We start from the raw sequence: 19,903 nt of genomic DNA, 5'->3' as shown, positions 1-19,903 counted from the left end.
AGACAGTTAAATATGAGTCTTAGATTCATAGAAGAGGCAGAGGAAGAGACATAAATTTGGAAGTCATCAGTATATTGATGATATTTAAAACCATGGAACCAGATGAAGCTACCTAAGAAGAGAAAAGTTCAGAGGCCTAAGCCCTAGAACATTTTAACCTTTTGAGGCCAGCCACTTGAAAAGGTTCAACAAAGGAAGCTTGTGAAATAGCAAGAGATGGAGAGAGTTACTTAATCTCCTCAAATCCCTAAAATTTGCTTTTGCACTAACCGCTGGTCATTTCCTACATCCTCGCAGATTTGTATATTTTAATTGGTATCTTTAGAGAAAATGGAAACACGCATTACAATTCCTAATACTCTGATTCAAATAATTTTCCTACCTTTTTTTTTTCAGGATATACCAGCATCTCCCAAAGTGGCAAAACACTTGATTTAGCTTTCTCTTATCTTTGAATTCCCTAACCCCTTCAGCCTCTCCTGATCTATTGCTTACCAGGAGAAGGGGTACTTTTTCCATATTTTCTATCTCTGTCTCTCCTTCCTTCCCTCCCTCCTCCTTCTCCCATTCCCATCTCTCTTACATCAACACACACACACACACACACACACACACACACACACACACACACCCCTAATCCAGGGCTTTCTCACCAGTTGCAGGCACGCCTTCCCTCTGCCATTACTAATATCCTGTTTTAAGGAACCATTTGCAGTTTCCATGCTCTCTCAGACCTCAATACCTTGCTCATGTTATTACTTCTGTTAGGAACATCCATTCCCAACTCCATTCCACATGGAATGCCTACACATATTTCAAACAGCTCGTCCTGCAGGAAGCTTTCGCAGCCTCCCGCACCTCCTGTACCACCAGCCAACGTTCTATCTCTTCCCTCTGCAGTCCTCCTCAGTGCCTCGTACACGTCTCTCATTACATTCATCACGATGGCTGTAAATGTCTGTCCGTCTCAGTTAAAGACTGTGAGCATCTTGTGATGTTTTGGATCCCTTGAGTCCAGCATACAACAGACGCCTAGTAAATGAATAAGCAAACTAGAAAATGCTGGAGTAATATGCAATTTACTTTTTTATCCTTTCCCCCCAAAACAAAACATGCTTCTTTGACTCTAGATAGTCTATAATTATATTAATATTCATTTATATTCATTACATTTAATGCTTAAAGAAAAAGTTTAATTATATACATTCATAGTATTTTTACTGAAAGTTATATTATTTTAGTATAAGAACAATAAATAAAATTTTAATTTTTCCTACGCGTCTCAGTGCTTTAAAATATGGGTTCTTTTCCTTCTCCCCATAAAAACACTGGTACAACGAATTTAAAAATAAACAGTGGGTCTATTTTATTACCTGGGTTACTGCTGTGATAACACATAAACAGCTAATAAAATATTTTAAAAAGAATCATGACCTTTAAGAAAAGAAAAATTACTATTTACAGTCTTTAAAAACTGTATTTAAAAGCAACATTAATTCCAACAAAGAAAAAAGAACTGCAATTCATTTGATTCAATGTAGGAAGAAGGAAGAATGTATTCTTTTGAAACACTGAAAACATTGACAACAATGCTGTAAGAAACAGGTTAATATGGCTTAATAAGCTAAGCATCAGATTTAAAAAATCACAGGCTAGAAATCCTAACTTTGGCTCTGAATGAATTGTCTTCACTTCTCTTAAAGCATAAATTGTACAAGAATCTTGCCAAAAGAGTTCTGATCAAACCAAATGACAAAAGTTCTTAGACTTTTAGCCTTATGGCTGCTGAACTAGCGGATGACCAATTTGGTATATGGAATGTTGAAGGCTTTTTTCTAAATTTCTAGAGTAATATTCAGACTGGAAGATGCTAAGAAAGAGAATATTTGGAAAAATTGCCGCTCAGATAAACTGGCTGAAGGTACCTCTTTTAGAGAGGTTATCAATCACCACACATCAAAAGAAATGCCACAAATTTGTGGAAGTGGGGGGGGATTAAATGGTCATTGGACAGGCTCCATCTTCACATAAACTATCCACTATCCTTCTCTGGCACTGAGAGAAGACAGCCATTTATAATTTGGTTGGGTTTAAAAGGATGAATGATTCATTGGTATTACTAAGCAAGGAACTATGGTCCTTTGTAACAAAGGAGATTTATAGAGCATTTCAAAAAACAGTATCTTAACTGTCCCTGAATCTCATGATTGTAGAAGACACTTTGCTCAGCTTTTTTTTGGTAAACTTATGTATAAAAGCAGATAAGCTTAAAATATGGCAACTGGGGTTTCAGTTTTCAGCACATCTCTCATATTTTACCGAAGAAACTAAATTGACATTGAAATTGGAAGACAACATAAGTTCTATCAGAAAACAAACAAACAAAAAAATCCCAAAACTGATAACTAAAAAACAGAGAAACATTTTTTTTCCTCACAATTTGGTATGGGTCCTTGTATCAGTTTCTTAAGATATCTTCCCATTTATAACTACCTATAATACTAATAATTACAGAAGCCTGTAAAACTATTATCCTAACTTTGTTGTAATATACTTCACACATTTAGGGACACTCAACAAATATCAATGGCAGGATGGTCCAAAGAGAAGCTAATTAAGCCATGTGAACATAAATTTGACTTCATTTGCTTCCTTAGCTCCGAAAAAGTCCCTTGTCTTTCATTAGCATTCCTCTGGTTGTCTCATTTTTAAATTCATCAGATCTCTGACCTCTGTGAATTTATTACTATGATTTTATATCATCACGAAGTCTGGGGAAACTGTAGTCATACCTCTACGGTCACTGACCAAACCTGCTACATGGATTCTTAGATTCACTTTAGTAAGAAACAATCTAGAGTACTTTCCGTATGCCATCCGAATACATAACTTACTATTTTAAAATGTAAGCTAAAGATTATTTTACATTAGCTTTAGGAAGTATTTTTAGATGAGAGAAAAAGGAGCTGTGTCTTTCCCTTCAAGAAACACAAACAACTTCATACTCCATCAACATAATTTTCCCACTAGGTATCAGATATACGCATTTTACCAATTCTATTCTGCCACTGGAGATCAGCAAGTAGTATTAAATCAATATTTTCACAAGGGACCAGTATACATAAGACCTTCTGAGACTTGAAAAGTACACCAAAGTGTTTTAACTATGAGCAAATATTATGCATAACTGCTTTACAGAAAACACCAATCATAAACTGTACTTTTGCTCAAAGTAATGCATTCACTCACTGCTATTCAAATACACATTTGCTCTGTAATGGAATCTGTCTGTACTCTTGCCAGAAACTATGTACATAAAATCACTAGGTCCAAAGCCTGGGAAAATAAATAGGAAATGGATACAAAAACTGTTTGGGCATTCTTAGAAATTGACGCAGATATAATATTAAATGTTGTCTAGATTTGTTACCTTTTAAGGAGTCACCAAATACATATACACCATAAAATAAATAATGGAAAGCATAAGCCTTGCAAATATATATGCCACTCTGCCACTCAGCAGTCAAGCAGCAAGATAGCTACTTCTGTAGTTTTAAGAGCTACAGTGAGATTATTTATTGTTATCACTGGGGAAATATTTTATAACTAAGTTGTAGTTAACTATGTAAATGATAGAGTGTGGTCCAGTATTACAAACAACAGGCTCCAAAACTTGGGACTTCAATAAAGAAGACAGCTATCATGCCTTAATGTGTAACATGCCCTTTGTAAATAACATGAAGTTCCATCCGCAGCAACTGCCAACTCCTCTGGCTCTCAGGCTTTTTATACTACCCAGATTCCCTAGTAATAAAAATGTCATTTAAAGTTTTTGAGGAATACAGAGCATTAAAAAAAAAAAAGCACTATAATCAAGCTGCTAAGCAACACAGTCTAGGATAGTGATTTACAGCTGGTTTGCTCAGGTTGGTTGTGCAGTGTGTAGAAAGTAATTTGTTTCTAACAACAAAGCATCAAGGTTGGCAGGTCATATTTTAATATAAAATTAATATTCCCCATAATATATCACCATTCTCACCTATGCCCATTCTACTGTGCTTTCTTGAGTGAAAGTCAAAGGGGGAAGTCAGCACTAAGAGGTCCTGGGAACAATATATGAACCAAAGCTCTACTGTATCTGTGCTGCAGTTCAAGGGAAGTGGACTAGAATCATAGGTCAGAACAACGACAACAAAGGTTAAAACCACCAGATTCTGACTGGTGTGAGGTGATATCTCATTGTAGTTTTGATTTGCATTTGTCTAATAATTAGTGATGTTGAACATCTTTTCATGTGCCTCTTGGACATCTGTATGTCTTCTTTGGAGAAATGTCTATTTAGGTCTTCTGCCCATTTTTTGATTGGGTTGTTTGTTTTTATGATATTAAGCCACATGAGCTGTTTGTAAATTTTGGAGACTAATCCCTTGTCAGTCGCATCGTTTGCAAAAATTTTCTCCCATTCTGTGGGTTATCTTTTCGTTTTGTTTATGGTTTCCTTTGCTGTGCAAAAACTTTTGAGTTTAGAAGATGAACTGATGGTTACCGGGGGGGGATGGGTCGGGGGGGAGCAATAATTAGGGAGTTTGGGATTGACATGTACACACTGCTATATTTAAAATGGATAACCCACAAGGACCTACTGTATAGCGCAGGGAACTCTGCTCAATATTTTTCTTGTTTTTAAAAATTTTTTGTTTTATATTGGAGTATAGTTGATTAACAGTGTTGTGTTAGTTTCAGGTGTACAGCAAAGTGATTCAGTTATACATATACATGTATCTATTCTTTTTCAAATTCTTTTCCCATTTAGATTGTTATATAATATTGAGCAGAGTTCAATGGGAAAAGAATTTGAAAAAGAATAGATACATGTATATGTATAACTGAATCACTTTGCTGTACACCTGAAACTAACACAACACTGTTAATCAACTATACTCCAATATAAAACAAAAAATTTTTAAAAACAAGAAAAATATTGAGCAGAGTTCCCTGCGCTATACAGTAGGTCCTTGTGGGTTATCCATTTTAAATATAGCAGTGTGTACATGTCAATCCCAAACTCCCTAATTATTGCTCCCCCCCGACCCATCCCCCCCCGGTAACCATCAGTTCATCTTCTAAACTCAAAAGTTTTTGCACAGCAAAGGAAACCATAAACAAAACGAAAAGATAACCCACAGAATGGGAGAAAATTTTTGCAAACGATGCGACTGACAAGGGATTAGTCTCCAAAATTTACAAACAGCTCATGTGGCTTAATATCATAAAAACAAACAACCCAATCAAAAAATGGGCAGAAGACCTAAATAGACATTTCTCCAAAGAAGACATACAGATGTCCAAGAGGCACATGAAAAGATGTTCAACATCACTAATTATTAGACAAATGCAAATCAAAACTACAATGAGATATCACCTCACACCAGTCAGAATGGCCATCAACAAAAAATCTACAAACAATAACTGCTGGAGAAGGTGTGGAGAGAAGGGAATCCTCTGACACTGTTGGTGGGAATGTAAATTGGTACAGCCACTGTGGAGAACAGTATGGAAGTTTCTTAAAAAAATAAAAACAGAGGTACCATATGATCCTGCAATCCCACTACTGGGCATATATCCGGAGAAAAAGATGGTCTGAAAGGATACATGCACCCCAATGTTCATTGCAGCACTGTTTACAATAGCCAGGACATGGAAGCAACCTAAATGTCCATGGACAGGTGAATAGATGAAGAAGATGTGGTACATATATACAGTGGAATATTACTCAGCCATTAAAAATAATGAAATAATGCCATTTGCAGCAACATGGATGGACCTAGAGATTGTCATACTGAGTGAAGTAAGTCATACAGAAAAAGACAAATATCATATGATATGGCTTACATGCAGAATCTAAAAAAAAAATGGTACAAATGAACTTATTTACAAAACAGAAAGAGTTCTTTTTGGACATGGCAATTTGAGATGCCATTTAGATCTCAGTGGAGATGTCAAGTAGACAGTTAAATATGAGTCTTAGATTCATAGAAGAGGCAGAGGAAGAGACATAAATTTGGAAGTCATCAGTATATTGATGATATTTAAAACCATGGAACCAGATGAAGCTACCTAAGAAGAGAAAAGTTCAGAGGCCTAAGCCCTAGAACATTTTAACCTTTTGAGGCCAGCCACTTGAAAAGGTTCAACAAAGGAAGCTTGTGAAATAGCAAGAGATGGAGAGAGTTACTTAATCTCCTCAAATCCCTAAAATTTGCTTTTGCACTAACCGCTGGTCATTTCCTACATCCTCGCAGATTTGTATATTTTAATTGGTATCTTTAGAGAAAATGGAAACACGCATTACAATTCCTAATACTCTGATTCAAATAATTTTCCTACCTTTTTTTTTTCAGGATATACCAGCATCTCCCAAAGTGGCAAAACACTTGATTTAGCTTTCTCTTATCTTTGAATTCCCTAACCCCTTCAGCCTCTCCTGATCTATTGCTTACCAGGAGAAGGGGTACTTTTTCCATATTTTCTATCTCTGTCTCTCCTTCCTTCCCTCCCTCCTCCTTCTCCCATTCCCATCTCTCTTACATCAACACACACACACACACACACACACACACACACACACACACACACACACACACCCCTAATCCAGGGCTTTCTCACCAGTTGCAGGCACGCCTTCCCTCTGCCATTACTAATATCCTGTTTTAAGGAACCATTTGCAGTTTCCATGCTCTCTCAGACCTCAATACCTTGCTCATGTTATTACTTCTGTTAGGAACATCCATTCCCAACTCCATTCCACATGGAATGCCTACACATATTTCAAACAGCTCATCCTGCAGGAAGCTTTCGCAGCCTCCCGCACCTCCTGTACCACCAGCCAACGTTCTATCTCTTCCCTCTGCAGTCCTCCTCAGTGCCTCGTACACGTCTCTCATTACATTCATCACGATGGCTGTAAATGTCTGTCCGTCTCAGTTAAAGACTGTGAGCATCTTGTGATGTTTTGGATCCCTTGAGTCCAGCATACAACAGACGCCTAGTAAATGAATAAGCAAACTAGAAAATGCTGGAGTAATATGCAATTTACTTTTTTATCCTTTCCCCCCAAAACAAAACATGCTTCTTTGACTCTAGATAGTCTATAATTATATTAATATTCATTTATATTCATTACATTTAATGCTTAAAGAAAAAGTTTAATTATATACATTCATAGTATTTTTACTGAAAGTTATATTATTTTAGTATAAGAACAATAAATAAAATTTTAATTTTTCCTACGCGTCTCAGTGCTTTAAAATATGGCTTCTTTTCCTTCTCCCCATAAAAACACTGGTACAACGAATTTAAAAATAAACAGTGGGTCTATTTTATTACCTGGGTTACTGCTGTGATAACACATAAACAGCTAATAAAATATTTTAAAAAGAATCATGACCTTTAAGAAAAGAAAAATTACTATTTACAGTCTTTAAAAACTGTATTTAAAAGCAACATTAATTCCAACAAAGAAAAAAGAACTGCAATTCATTTGATTCAATGTAGGAAGAAGGAAGAATGTATTCTTTTGAAACACTGAAAACATTGACAACAATGCTGTAAGAAACAGGTTAATATGGCTTAATAAGCTAAGCATCAGATTTAAAAAATCACAGGCTAGAAATCCTAACTTTGGCTCTGAATGAATTGTCTTCACTTCTCTTAAAGCATAAATTGTACAAGAATCTTGCCAAAAGAGTTCTGATCAAACCAAATGACAAAAGTTCTTAGACTTTTAGCCTTATGGCTGCTGAACTAGCGGATGACCAATTTGGTATATGGAATGTTGAAGGCTTTTTTCTAAATTTCTAGAGTAATATTCAGACTGGAAGATGCTAAGAAAGAGAATATTTGGAAAAATTGCCGCTCAGATAAACTGGCTGAAGGTACCTCTTTTAGAGAGGTTATCAATCACCACACATCAAAAGAAATGCCACAAATTTGTGGAAGTGGGGGGGGATTAAATGGTCATTGGACAGGCTCCATCTTCACATAAACTATCCACTATCCTTCTCTGGCACTGAGAGAAGACAGCCATTTATAATTTGGTTGGGTTTAAAAGGATGAATGATTCATTGGTATTACTAAGCAAGGAACTATGGTCCTTTGTAACAAAGGAGATTTATAGAGCATTTCAAAAAACAGTATCTTAACTGTCCCTGAATCTCATGATTGTAGAAGACACTTTGCTCAGCTTTTTTTTGGTAAACTTATGTATAAAAGCAGATAAGCTTAAAATATGGCAACTGGGGTTTCAGTTTTCAGCACATCTCTCATATTTTACCGAAGAAACTAAATTGACATTGAAATTGGAAGACAACATAAGTTCTATCAGAAAACAAACAAACAAAAAAATCCCAAAACTGATAACTAAAAAACAGAGAAACATTTTTTTTCCTCACAATTTGGTATGGGTCCTTGTATCAGTTTCTTAAGATATCTTCCCATTTATAACTACCTATAATACTAATAATTACAGAAGCCTGTAAAACTATTATCCTAACTTTGTTGTAATATACTTCACACATTTAGGGACACTCAACAAATATCAATGGCAGGATGGTCCAAAGAGAAGCTAATTAAGCCATGTGAACATAAATTTGACTTCATTTGCTTCCTTAGCTCCGAAAAAGTCCCTTGTCTTTCATTAGCATTCCTCTGGTTGTCTCATTTTTAAATTCATCAGATCTCTGACCTCTGTGAATTTATTACTATGATTTTATATCATCACGAAGTCTGGGGAAACTGTAGTCATACCTCTACGGTCACTGACCAAACCTGCTACATGGATTCTTAGATTCACTTTAGTAAGAAACAATCTAGAGTACTTTCCGTATGCCATCCGAATACATAACTTACTATTTTAAAATGTAAGCTAAAGATTATTTTACATTAGCTTTAGGAAGTATTTTTAGATGAGAGAAAAAGGAGCTGTGTCTTTCCCTTCAAGAAACACAAACAACTTCATACTCCATCAACATAATTTTCCCACTAGGTATCAGATATACGCATTTTACCAATTCTATTCTGCCACTGGAGATCAGCAAGTAGTATTAAATCAATATTTTCACAAGGGACCAGTATACATAAGACCTTCTGAGACTTGAAAAGTACACCAAAGTGTTTTAACTATGAGCAAATATTATGCATAACTGCTTTACAGAAAACACCAATCATAAACTGTACTTTTGCTCAAAGTAATGCATTCACTCACTGCTATTCAAATACACATTTGCTCTGTAATGGAATCTGTCTGTACTCTTGCCAGAAACTATGTACATAAAATCACTAGGTCCAAAGCCTGGGAAAATAAATAGGAAATGGATACAAAAACTGTTTGGGCATTCTTAGAAATTGACGCAGATATAATATTAAATGTTGTCTAGATTTGTTACCTTTTAAGGAGTCACCAAATACATATACACCATAAAATAAATAATGGAAAGCATAAGCCTTGCAAATATATATGCCACTCTGCCACTCAGCAGTCAAGCAGCAAGATAGCTACTTCTGTAGTTTTAAGAGCTACAGTGAGATTATTTATTGTTATCACTGGGGAAATATTTTATAACTAAGTTGTAGTTAACTATGTAAATGATAGAGTGTGGTCCAGTATTACAAACAACAGGCTCCAAAACTTGGGACTTCAATAAAGAAGACAGCTATCATGCCTTAATGTGTAACATGCCCTTTGTAAATAACATGAAGTTCCATCCGCAGCAACTGCCAACTCCTCTGGCTCTCAGGCTTTTTATACTACCCAGATTCCCTAGTAATAAAAATGTCATTTAAAGTTTTTGAGGAATACAGAGCATTAAAAAAAAAAAGCACTATAATCAAGCTGCTAAGCAACACAGTCTAGGATAGTGATTTACAGCTGGTTTGCTCAGGTTGGTTGTGCAGTGTGTAGAAAGTAATTTGTTTCTAACAACAAAGCATCAAGGTTGGCAGGTCATATTTTAATATAAAATTAATATTCCCCATAATATATCACCATTCTCACCTATGCCCATTCTACTGTGCTTTCTTGAGTGAAAGTCAAAGGGGGAAGTCAGCACTAAGAGGTCCTGGGAACAATATATGAACCAAAGCTCTACTGTATCTGTGCTGCAGTTCAAGGGAAGTGGACTAGAATCATAGGTCAGAACAACGACAACAAAGGTTAAAACCACCAGTCAAAGCTAGGCATTAAGCATCAGTGCTACTAAGATCACACAGAGAGGAAACCAGACATTACATGTTGCCTGATGAAAGAACAGACTACCAGCTATAGTCTTACTAACATGATCCAGTTGCCTCTAATCAAGCTGCTGGTTCCAGCTGTCAATTTGCAGAAAATACAGAGGACAGGGAGACATGTTGAAATGCACCGTGAGTAACTGACAAACCCAGATTATGGGAGAGTATGCATGTCGAACAGCCCAGGTTCTTTAACAGAAAAATTGTAAGGAAAAGAGAAGGATAGAGGCAAAACCCACAGATCAGGAGTTGGTAAACCAATGGTCTATGGGCCAAATCTGGACTGCCCTCTGTTCTTGTAAATAAAGTTATAAAACCCACACCATTTGTTTATGTATTGTCTAGGGCTGCTTTCACCATAACATGGCAGAGCTAAGGAGCTGCAACAGAGCCCAAATGGCCTGCAAATCCCCAAATATTTACTATCTAGAGCTTCATGGAAAGAGTTTGCTGGACTCTACTGCAGATCAACAGAGATTTACAGGATATAACCAAAAACATTTTTTAATGGGAAAAATTTGAGATGTAAATAAAGAAGTGCTTTATTTGTAGAAATTAAGTCGATTTTAAAATGTATATAAAAAGTAAAAGGACATTACATGCCTCCTGACAAAGAACAGACCACCAGCTACAGTCTTATTAATATGATATAATCAAAGCCCTGGTTCCAGTTGCCAATTTTCAGAAATTACAGAGGACAGGGAAACGTTGAAATGTACCATGAGTACACCATAAAACAATATAGCCAAAATAAAAGTTATTATTATAAAAGTAAGAATAACGGTAAAGGAAAAGATAATGCTTAGGACAGGGCACACTGAAGGGGTTCTGGGATGGCTAGAAAAGTTTTATTTCTTGACTTGGTGGGTTACAAGTGTTCAAAATGTTTGCCTTGTAACTCAATCTATGCATTTATATTATGTAGTTTTCTGTATCTGGTTTTATTCTACAGTAAAAGATTTTAAAAGCACCAACAAAGTAAGAAGAACTATAGCTATGAGACTTTGTTATCTACTATGCGATCTTGGCGCAACTCATTTAATCCTTTATTATCTTTTGGAAACAGTAGAGCATAAATAAAACCACATTTTTAATCTAAGCTTTTTATATGTGAAATTAGGATAAAACAAGTACCCTATATACCACTAAGGATTTTAGAGCTGATGAAACAAGAGTATATATGTGAAGGTACTTTGAAATTCTGTAACTTCTCTACAAATGCAAAATACTCTTATAACCACATGGAATAACCTACAGCATCACTCCCCTGCTTAAAGCCCTTCAATAACACCATCCATGTACCAGTAATTTTTAGAGTTCCTTCTGGAAACCTAGGACTCAACAGACATGCTTCAGGGGTAGGGAATCATGTATATCGTACAGACTGTGCCTTGCACAAGGATGCCAGGTACAAGTGCGTCTGAAATCTGATTTATGGTGCTTGCCAAACCTTGAATCCTGGTGAAGAGACTTTTTCTACATGTCCAGAGGGAGTCCCTTGTTCCAATTCGCTCCAAGGCATGTTATGAGCTAGCTGTAGCCCTGTTCAAAGATCCCCCCATACCTTCTTTTTGTCAAACAATAACAACATAAACTGTCCGAAAAGCTTCTGCATCATCAAGATAAACATGAACAAGCACGTCTTATATTTGTATTTCCCTGATTACAAATAGATTTGAGCATTTGAGTTCCTCTTCTATGAACTGCCTGTTCATTCATATTCTTTGCCCATGTTTTTCATTTGGGTTGTTTTTTTCCTTGAGGCACAGAAGTTATTTACATATTCTGAATTAATCTTTGTCAGCTATATGTCAGTAAATCTCTTCTCCTAGTCTATGGAAACTTATATATTGTCAGTGGGACCATAAACTGACAACCTTCTGGAGAGCAAGTTAGTAATAACCAGTAAAGATGAAGGTATAAATGCTATATGTCCCAGCCATTTCACCTCTAGGTTTCTACATTAGAGAAACGCTCATACATGAGAACAAGGATATATTTACAAGGCTATTCATTACAGTACAATTTGTAACAGCAAAAAAGTGAAAACAGTGATGGCCTTCATGATGTACGTAACTCTTCTCGCCTCATTTCCCATCCTTCCCTTCTCTTCTCATGAGTTCTATACATTCATTTGTTCATTAGCGGCCTTAATCAATGCCATGAATCACCTACTCTGAACTAGATTCCATGCTAGGCAGGCAGGCACATTTAACTACTTGCACTTGTCCTACTAAAACATGATGTCTTAAAACTTTCAGGAGGCTTTTTCTGTCCTTCTTTTGGGTCCTGACACAACCTTGTGTAAAGTACTTATCAGTACTCCACTACCCTTGTTATTCAATTACCTAACAATAAAATAAGTGGAGGTGGTCCCAAATTACAGTTAATTAAATCTCTGAACAAAGGACAATTCTGTTTTTACCAGATCTCATCTAACAATTACCAAAAAATGAAATAAAATTTATTTTCCAGCCAACATTTAGTGCTAGAACATTACTTTCAAGAGAATGTCTTAAATACCATATGATCACATGCATATGTGGAATCACACACACAATAAATTCATAAATACAGAGAACAGAACGGTGGGTGCCAGAGGCAGTGGGTGAAAAGAGTTAAAAGGTATAAACTTCCAGTTATAAAATACTTAAGTCATGGGAATGTAGTTTACAGCATAGTGACTACAGTTAATAACACTGTATTGCATATTTGAAAGTGGCTAAGAAAGTAGATCTTAAGAGTTCTCGTCATAAGAAAATAATTCTGTTACTATGTATGGTGATGAATGTTAACTAGACTCATTGTGGTGATCATTTCCCAATACATGCGAATATCAAATCATCATGTTTTATACCTGAAACTAATATAATGTTGCCCGTCAATTATACCTCAAAAAAAGAAAGAGGCTGTCTTGATCAACACAGTATTCCTAGCACTTAGATCACTTCCTGACACATAATTGTCTATAAATATTTGCTAAACTAAAAAGTCCAAGCAATATTATCTGACAGTAATGATGTTTAAAAGTGAACACAGAGTTATTTATTTTTGTAGATGATTTATTATCAGATAAAGTAAGAGCTGTTTGTTCTCTTAAATTTTAAAAAAAAGTATTTTTTTAAGGTGAGCTACCTTCATAAATTCCTACCCAAACACTTTTAGGACTTGGCTTAATGAATTTCTTCCCTATACAAGGCTGCCAAAGCTTCAAAGTCAATAATTTTCTTTGTGTTACTAATGAAGGAAAATTCCTACGTTAACCACAAACGTCTGAAATTGCAGCATCTCTGTTAGATATGTAACATTTTATATACAAAGTACACATAGAAGTAAAAATAGATAAAAGTTTGCCTACCACCTAAAGATATCACTCCTGTTAAAAACTGAGGAATGAAATCAAACATACACACACAAATCTTTGTTAAAAGGTTATCTGCATACTTTGAGTTGAGAAAATTTTATGCCATAAAAGGCATAATAAATCTAATGTGTATTGGGCCTCATTTGTGCTATTTTGTGTATTATTATTCCACTACATAATATAATTATGAACATTTATATAAAAACAAAACACACAGACTTAAGCCCTCTGAGTTATTAAATGCAAGAGTATAAAAATGGATTACTAAGTTAACCTTCCAACTAATTCTATTTAAAGAAGAAAACAAACTTAAAAAGCTAGAAAAGCAATAATCACCAGTTGGGAAAAACTAGAAATTAATAGGACACAAATTTATTCTAGACTTATGAAATGATTTGATTCAAACAGGCTATTGATTTTATTTTTTAGGATTAAATTAAGGTAAACTCTAAATGGTAGTTCCTTCTCCAAACAAATAATATATTAATAATACTAGCTAGGACGATATTTGTTAGAGTAATTAAAAGACACAAAGGGAGAGATTTAAGGAGTGAATTATTAAGTCTTTTCGACAGAAGAAGCATTATTGGAAATAATGCTAGCAAAATTGTTGTGTGTTGATTTTCAAACACACAGAAAAATCTCAGAGTAAGGAGCCTCTCAAAGAAGGGTATAAATAGCCTGATATATCAAAAAACAATTCTCATAACAAATCACACATACAAAAAATATTTAATAGAAATCTAAAAATTAATTTAATATAATTTTATGCAATACACACAATGAAAATAACCAATTATGGTAGCTTTGATTTGGAAGGGATCTTACATGTTATCTACTGATAATCTATATCCCTCCATAAAAGACAAAGAAAGTGAAACTCAGAAAAATTAGGTGTGTCTCCAATCATCAAAGAAAATGTTGTGTCAGTGTCAAGACCAGAACCTAAGTCTTGTGGCTTTGGTCCGGTGGTCTTTCTATTAAATCAATATGCATTTATCATAGAGAATTAAGAAAGGAATAGGTGTTTATCAAAGTGCTTCATGTTAGAATTTACAGTGCTCTGTCCTCTTCTCTGCATGTAAACCCACTCAGATACACCTAAGTCTTCCTCTGTCCTTTCTACCTGCCCCACAGCCTCGGAGGTTCAGGTGTTCCTCCTCTAGCTCAATATTAATCTCTTCAACTAGTCTCTTGAATCCACCACTCCCCACCTCTCAAGAATCTTGCTCCATCAGTAATTACCTTTACTCCTCTATGTTCACACTTTCTCCAGGACAGTTCACAGAGCAGCTGGCTTCCCTCAGAACAAGTAAGTCAGAGAGAGTGCCTGACAGAAACCATAGTCTTTTTTTTTTTTTTTATCGAAGTTTAGTTGTTTACTATATATATATATGAATCACTTTGCTGTATACCTGAAAAAATATATATATATGTGTGTGTACATATATATTATTTTTCAGATTCTTTTCCATTATAGGTTATTACAAGATATTAAATATAGTGTCCTGTGCTATACGGTAGGTCCTGTTGTTCATTTTATATATAGTAGTGTGTACCTGTTAATCCCAAATTCCAAACTTGTCCCTCCCCTCTTTCCCCTTTGGTAACCGTAAGTTTGTTTTCTATGTCTGTGAGTCTATTTGTTTAGTAAATAAGTTTATTTGTATCATTTTTTTAGATTCCACATATAAGTGATATCATATGATATTTGTCTATCTCTATCTGACTTACTTCACTTAATAGGATAATCTGCAGGTCCATCCATATTGCTGCAAATGGCATTATTTCATTCTTTTTTCATTTTTTTCATTCTTTTTTATGGCTGAGTAACATTCCATTATACACACACACACACACACACACACACACACACACACACACACACACACACATATACCACATCTTCTTTATCCATTCATCTGTCAATGAACATTTAAGTTGCTTCCATGTCTTGGGTACTGTAAATAGTGCTGCTATGAACACTGGGGTGCATTATCTTTCAGAATTAGAGTTTTCTCTGGATATATACCCAGGAGTGCAATTGCTGTATCATGGCAAGTCTATTTTTAGTTTTTTAAGGAACCTCCATACTGTTCTCCATAATGGCTGCACCAATTTACATTCCCACCAACAGTGTAGGAGGGTTCTCTTTTCTCCGCAACCTCTCTAGCATTTATTATTTGTAGGCTTTTTGATGATGGCTATTTTGACTGTTTGTATATTTTGGGAATTAAGCCCTTGTTGGTCGCAATGTTTGCAGATATTTTCTCCCATTTCATAAGTTTTCTTTTTGTTTTGTTTATGGTTTCCTTTGCTGTGCAAAAGCTTGTAAGTTTAATTAGGTTTTCATGTGTCTATTGGCCATCTGTATGTCTTCTTTGGAGAAATATCTATTTAGATCTTCTGCCCATTTTTTGATTGGGTTGTATGTTTTTTGGATATTGAGCTGTATGAGCTGTTTGTATATTATGGGAATTAAGCCCTTGTTGGTCGCAATGTTTGCAGATATTTTCTCCAATTTCATAAGTTTTCTTTTTGTTTTGTTTATGGTTTCCTTTGCTGTGCAAAAGCTTGTAAGTTTAATTAGGTCACATTTGCTTATTTTTGCTTTTGTTTCCATTACTCTATGAGATGGATCAAAGAAAAGAATGCTGAGATTTATGTCAAAGAGTGTCCTGCCTATGTTTTCCTCTAGGAGTTTTATAGTATCCAGGCTCACATTTAGGTCTTTAATCCATTTTGAGTTTATTGTTGTATATGGTATTAGAGAATGTTCTAATTTCATTCTTTTATACATAGCTGTCCAGTTTCCCCAGCACTGCTTATTGAAGAGGCTGTCTTTTCTCCATTGTATATTCTTGCCTCCTTTGTGGTAGATTAATTGATCATAAGTGTGTAGATTTATTTCTGGGCTTTCTATCCTGTTGCACTGATCTATGTAGCTGTTTTTGTGCCACTACCATACTGTTTTGATTACTGTAGCTTTGTAGTATAGTCTGAAGTCAGCCATTTTGAGTTTATTGTTGTATATGGTATTAGAGAATGTTCTAATTTCATTCTTTTATACATAGCTGTCCAGTTTCCCCAGCACTGCTTATTGAAGAGGCTGTCTTTTCTCCATTGTATATTCTTGCCTCCTTTGTGGTAGATTAATTGACCATAAGTGTGTAGGTTTATTTCTGGGCTTTCTATCCTGTTGCATTGATCTATGTAGCTGTTTTTGTGCCACTACCATACTGTTTTGATTACTGTAGCTTTGTAGTATAGTCTGAAGTCAGGAGGACCTGTATTCTGAAAACTGTAAGATGCTGATGGAAGAATTCGAAGATGACACAAACAGAAGGAATGATATACTGTGTTCTTGGATTGGAAGAATTGATATTGTTAAAATGATACTACCCAAGGCAATCTACAGATTCAGTGCAATCCTTATCAAATTACCAATGGCATTTTTCACAGAACTAGAACAAAAAATTTTCAAATTTGTATGGAAACACAAAAGACCCCAAATAGCCATAGTGTTTTATAATCTAATATTAGAAGTAACATCCCATCATTTTTGCCAAATTTTATTTATTGAAAGCAAGTCACTAACTCCAGACCACACTCCATGGAAGGGAATTACACAAGAGTGTGACCATCAGAAGGCCGGATTATAAGAAGCCATCTTAGAGGCTGCCTGCCACAGCTTCTAAAGAAGAAAAGCAAAAAGGGAGACTTGTTAACCAGATACCAGGACTTCTTATGAAGCTACCAATTAGGAAAATGTGGTATTGGCACAAAGGTAAATATATTGACTAATGGAATATAAAGAGAGCCCAGAAACAAATCAATGCATAAAGGGAGCTTTGGAAAATGACAGAGATGATATGTCAGACAATAAGGAAAGGAGGGAATATTCTGTAAACGGAGGTGGAGAAAAATGGTTATCCAAATGAAAATAGGGTTCCTAGCCTTCCTCTCATACCATTAAACAAAGCAAACTTTAAAACTCTTAGGAAAATATAGGTGAACTTCTTTTAGACCTTTAGACAGGAAATCGTTCTTAAATTAGATACAAAGATAATGATTATTAAAAATGGATAAATAGGATTATATTCAAATTAAGAACTGTATTCATCAAAAGATACCTGAAAGACAGATTTTAAAGCTCAGAAACACAACCAAAAGGATTATTATCAAGAATATATAAAGAACTCCTAGAAGTCAATGAGAAAACTATAAGCAATCCAGTAGGCAAAGGATATGAAAATACATTTCTCAAGAGAGGAAATATTAAATATATAAATAAATGTTCAATATCAGAGAACTGCAAATTAAGACCACAATGAGATAAGCCATTCAACTGATAAAAATGTAAAAGTCTGAGAATACTAAATGTAAGAGACCACACAGCTTCCAAAGATCTTGCTTACATTGCAGGGGAAAGTAAATTGAGGCAACCACTTTGGAAAACAGTTTGAAATTACCCCCTGAAGTTGAACATTAGCAACACTCCATCATCAAGAGAGTAGGTGTGAAAACTGTGGTACAATCACACGATGGAATGCTATATGGCAGCCTCCCACCTCCAAAATACACAATAGATCAATGTTAGCAGTATGACATTAAGTACATAAAGTGAGCCTCAAACGATTACATGCCTTTTTATAAAGCTAAAAAGATCTAAAATGAAACAATTCCCAATGAACATGAAAAACACCGTAATACTTTACAGTAAATGAATACTTGTTAAATACTCATATTTAACTTATTCCTCAAATAACCAAGAGTAAAGCAATGATCCCTGTACCCCAAATTCCTTTTATAATATATTACTACCTCTACAAATGCTTTGAGAGGAAAGGAACAAAACCTCCAAATTTTTACAGTCATCGAAAGCAGATTATCTGAAAATGTTAACAATATGTGGCAGAAACATTGTGAGAGGGAAAAATCAAGATTGTTTTTAACCACATTCCTTGTTTCAAAACTTTCCAATGTCTGTCTCTACAGAATCTCTGTCATTAATTAAAACCAACTTGTTGAAGCATCTATGATATATCAATATTAGACAGAATATTAAGATATTTTATTTTCAAAGGAAAAGTGTAAATGACAAATGCTCTGTTTGTATCTGTATGTAAGTGTACATTGCTGTGACCTGGAGTTAACTAAAAAAGTGGAAGATAAAATTTTACAAAATGTATACAAATACTATATATATATATATATATATATATATATATATATATATATATTACTACCTCTAATTTAATGATTCCTAGTGCTTTATTCAGGAAAGGGACTAACCTGTTAAACAAAGATCAAAATCACCTGCCCACCTGTTATGGCTGAGGGAAGCACTGACGGGTGTAGGTACCACAGTCTGTAACCCTTCTCCTTCTATCTCAGTACCAAGAAGGCAGATGAGCTGGAGGTCTGGTAATCCCACACAGTTTACTTCATGCCAACTTTTACCTGAAAGTGCATCATTGAATGGACACTAATGTTTATCAAAAATAAAAGATAAAAATTCCAAACACCTACCTAATACTCAGCTGAGCAAACATCACTTATAAAGCTATGTCTCCTTATCATTCTAGTATTTTCTGTTACCCAGTAATTCCCAATGTAAAGGAATAAAGTAATCACAACAGTGACAAAATTAATAGCAAATGCATAAACGCTATATGCCAACCCAACTCCTTATCCCCCCACCACCGCCCTAATAACAAAACAATAATAAAACAAATACTTACTCTCCATGAGGTCCAGGTAAACCAAGAATGCTATATAAACTTGGGTGGCATCTCCTATATCTAATTCCATCATTTCTAAATACTGAAAATCAAAATGTAATTGTCAAATAGAGAAGGAAGAATCTCTTAATATTTTCTTTCAAACAACAACTATTCATTAAATAGATAATATATAAGACTCTCTTATAGGTATAGTGGGAGTTACATGGCAATTAAGCCCTGATCCCTATCTCTAAAAAACGTATGGATTGTTAGGGTAAACACACACACACCTGCAATTGTAGGTAAATAAAACTACATGACAGTAAGTGACTAAAAACCAAGTAAGTGGAATAAAAAAACATGACACAACAGGTCAAAGGAGCTCCACTCAGGTGGCTTGGTTGGTGAATGTTTCCTGGCAGAGGTGGGATGCAAATTGGGCCCTGAAGGACTTGTTGTGTATGATTTGAATAAATAGAGGAGGTAGAGTAACAGTGTGAGTAATCACACAAAGGTGGGAATAAGC

At 35.1% G+C, this 19,903-nt stretch overlaps 2 protein-coding genes across 2 annotated transcripts in view; both read right to left on the bottom strand.

The window, feature by feature from the left end:
• Window positions 1-19,903, bottom strand: part of LOC102988927 (tRNA-splicing endonuclease subunit Sen15) — a 41,202-nt gene that overhangs the window by 13,993 nt on the left and 7,306 nt on the right. The gene's annotated exons all lie outside the window — the stretch shown is intronic.
• TSEN15 (tRNA splicing endonuclease subunit 15) lies at window positions 17,216-19,836 on the bottom strand. Its single transcript, XM_028488434.2, has 3 exons — window positions 19,396-19,836; window positions 18,979-19,114; window positions 17,216-17,345 (listed from the first exon to the last, which is right to left on the bottom strand). Exons 1-3 carry the CDS (start codon window positions 19,466-19,468, stop codon window positions 17,276-17,278), a joined length of 279 nt encoding a protein of 92 aa, XP_028344235.1. The 5' UTR covers window positions 19,469-19,836; the 3' UTR covers window positions 17,216-17,275.

The sequence above is a fragment of the Physeter macrocephalus genome, chromosome 4 (genome assembly GCF_002837175.3).
Source record: "Physeter macrocephalus isolate SW-GA chromosome 4, ASM283717v5, whole genome shotgun sequence".
Classification (NCBI taxonomy): domain Eukaryota; kingdom Metazoa; phylum Chordata; class Mammalia; order Artiodactyla; family Physeteridae; genus Physeter; species Physeter macrocephalus.
Note: the sequence above shows the minus strand (reverse complement) of the source record. Positions and strands in the feature narration are given on the sequence as shown.

Excerpts from the sequence above, each read along its gene's own strand:
- TSEN15 (XM_028488434.2), bottom strand. The coding sequence starts at position 19,468 with ATGATGGAATTAGATATAGGAGATGCCACCCAAGTTTATATAGCATTC. Across the intron at positions 19,115-19,395 it reads TTACCTGGACCTCATGGAGA|GTAAAAGTTGGCATGAAGTA; the intron begins GTAAGTATTTGT and ends ATGCACTTTCAG. Across the intron at positions 17,346-18,978 it reads GCTTCCCTCAGCCATAACAG|AAGCTGTGGCAGGCAGCCTC; the intron begins GTGGGCAGGTGA and ends TTTCTTCTTTAG.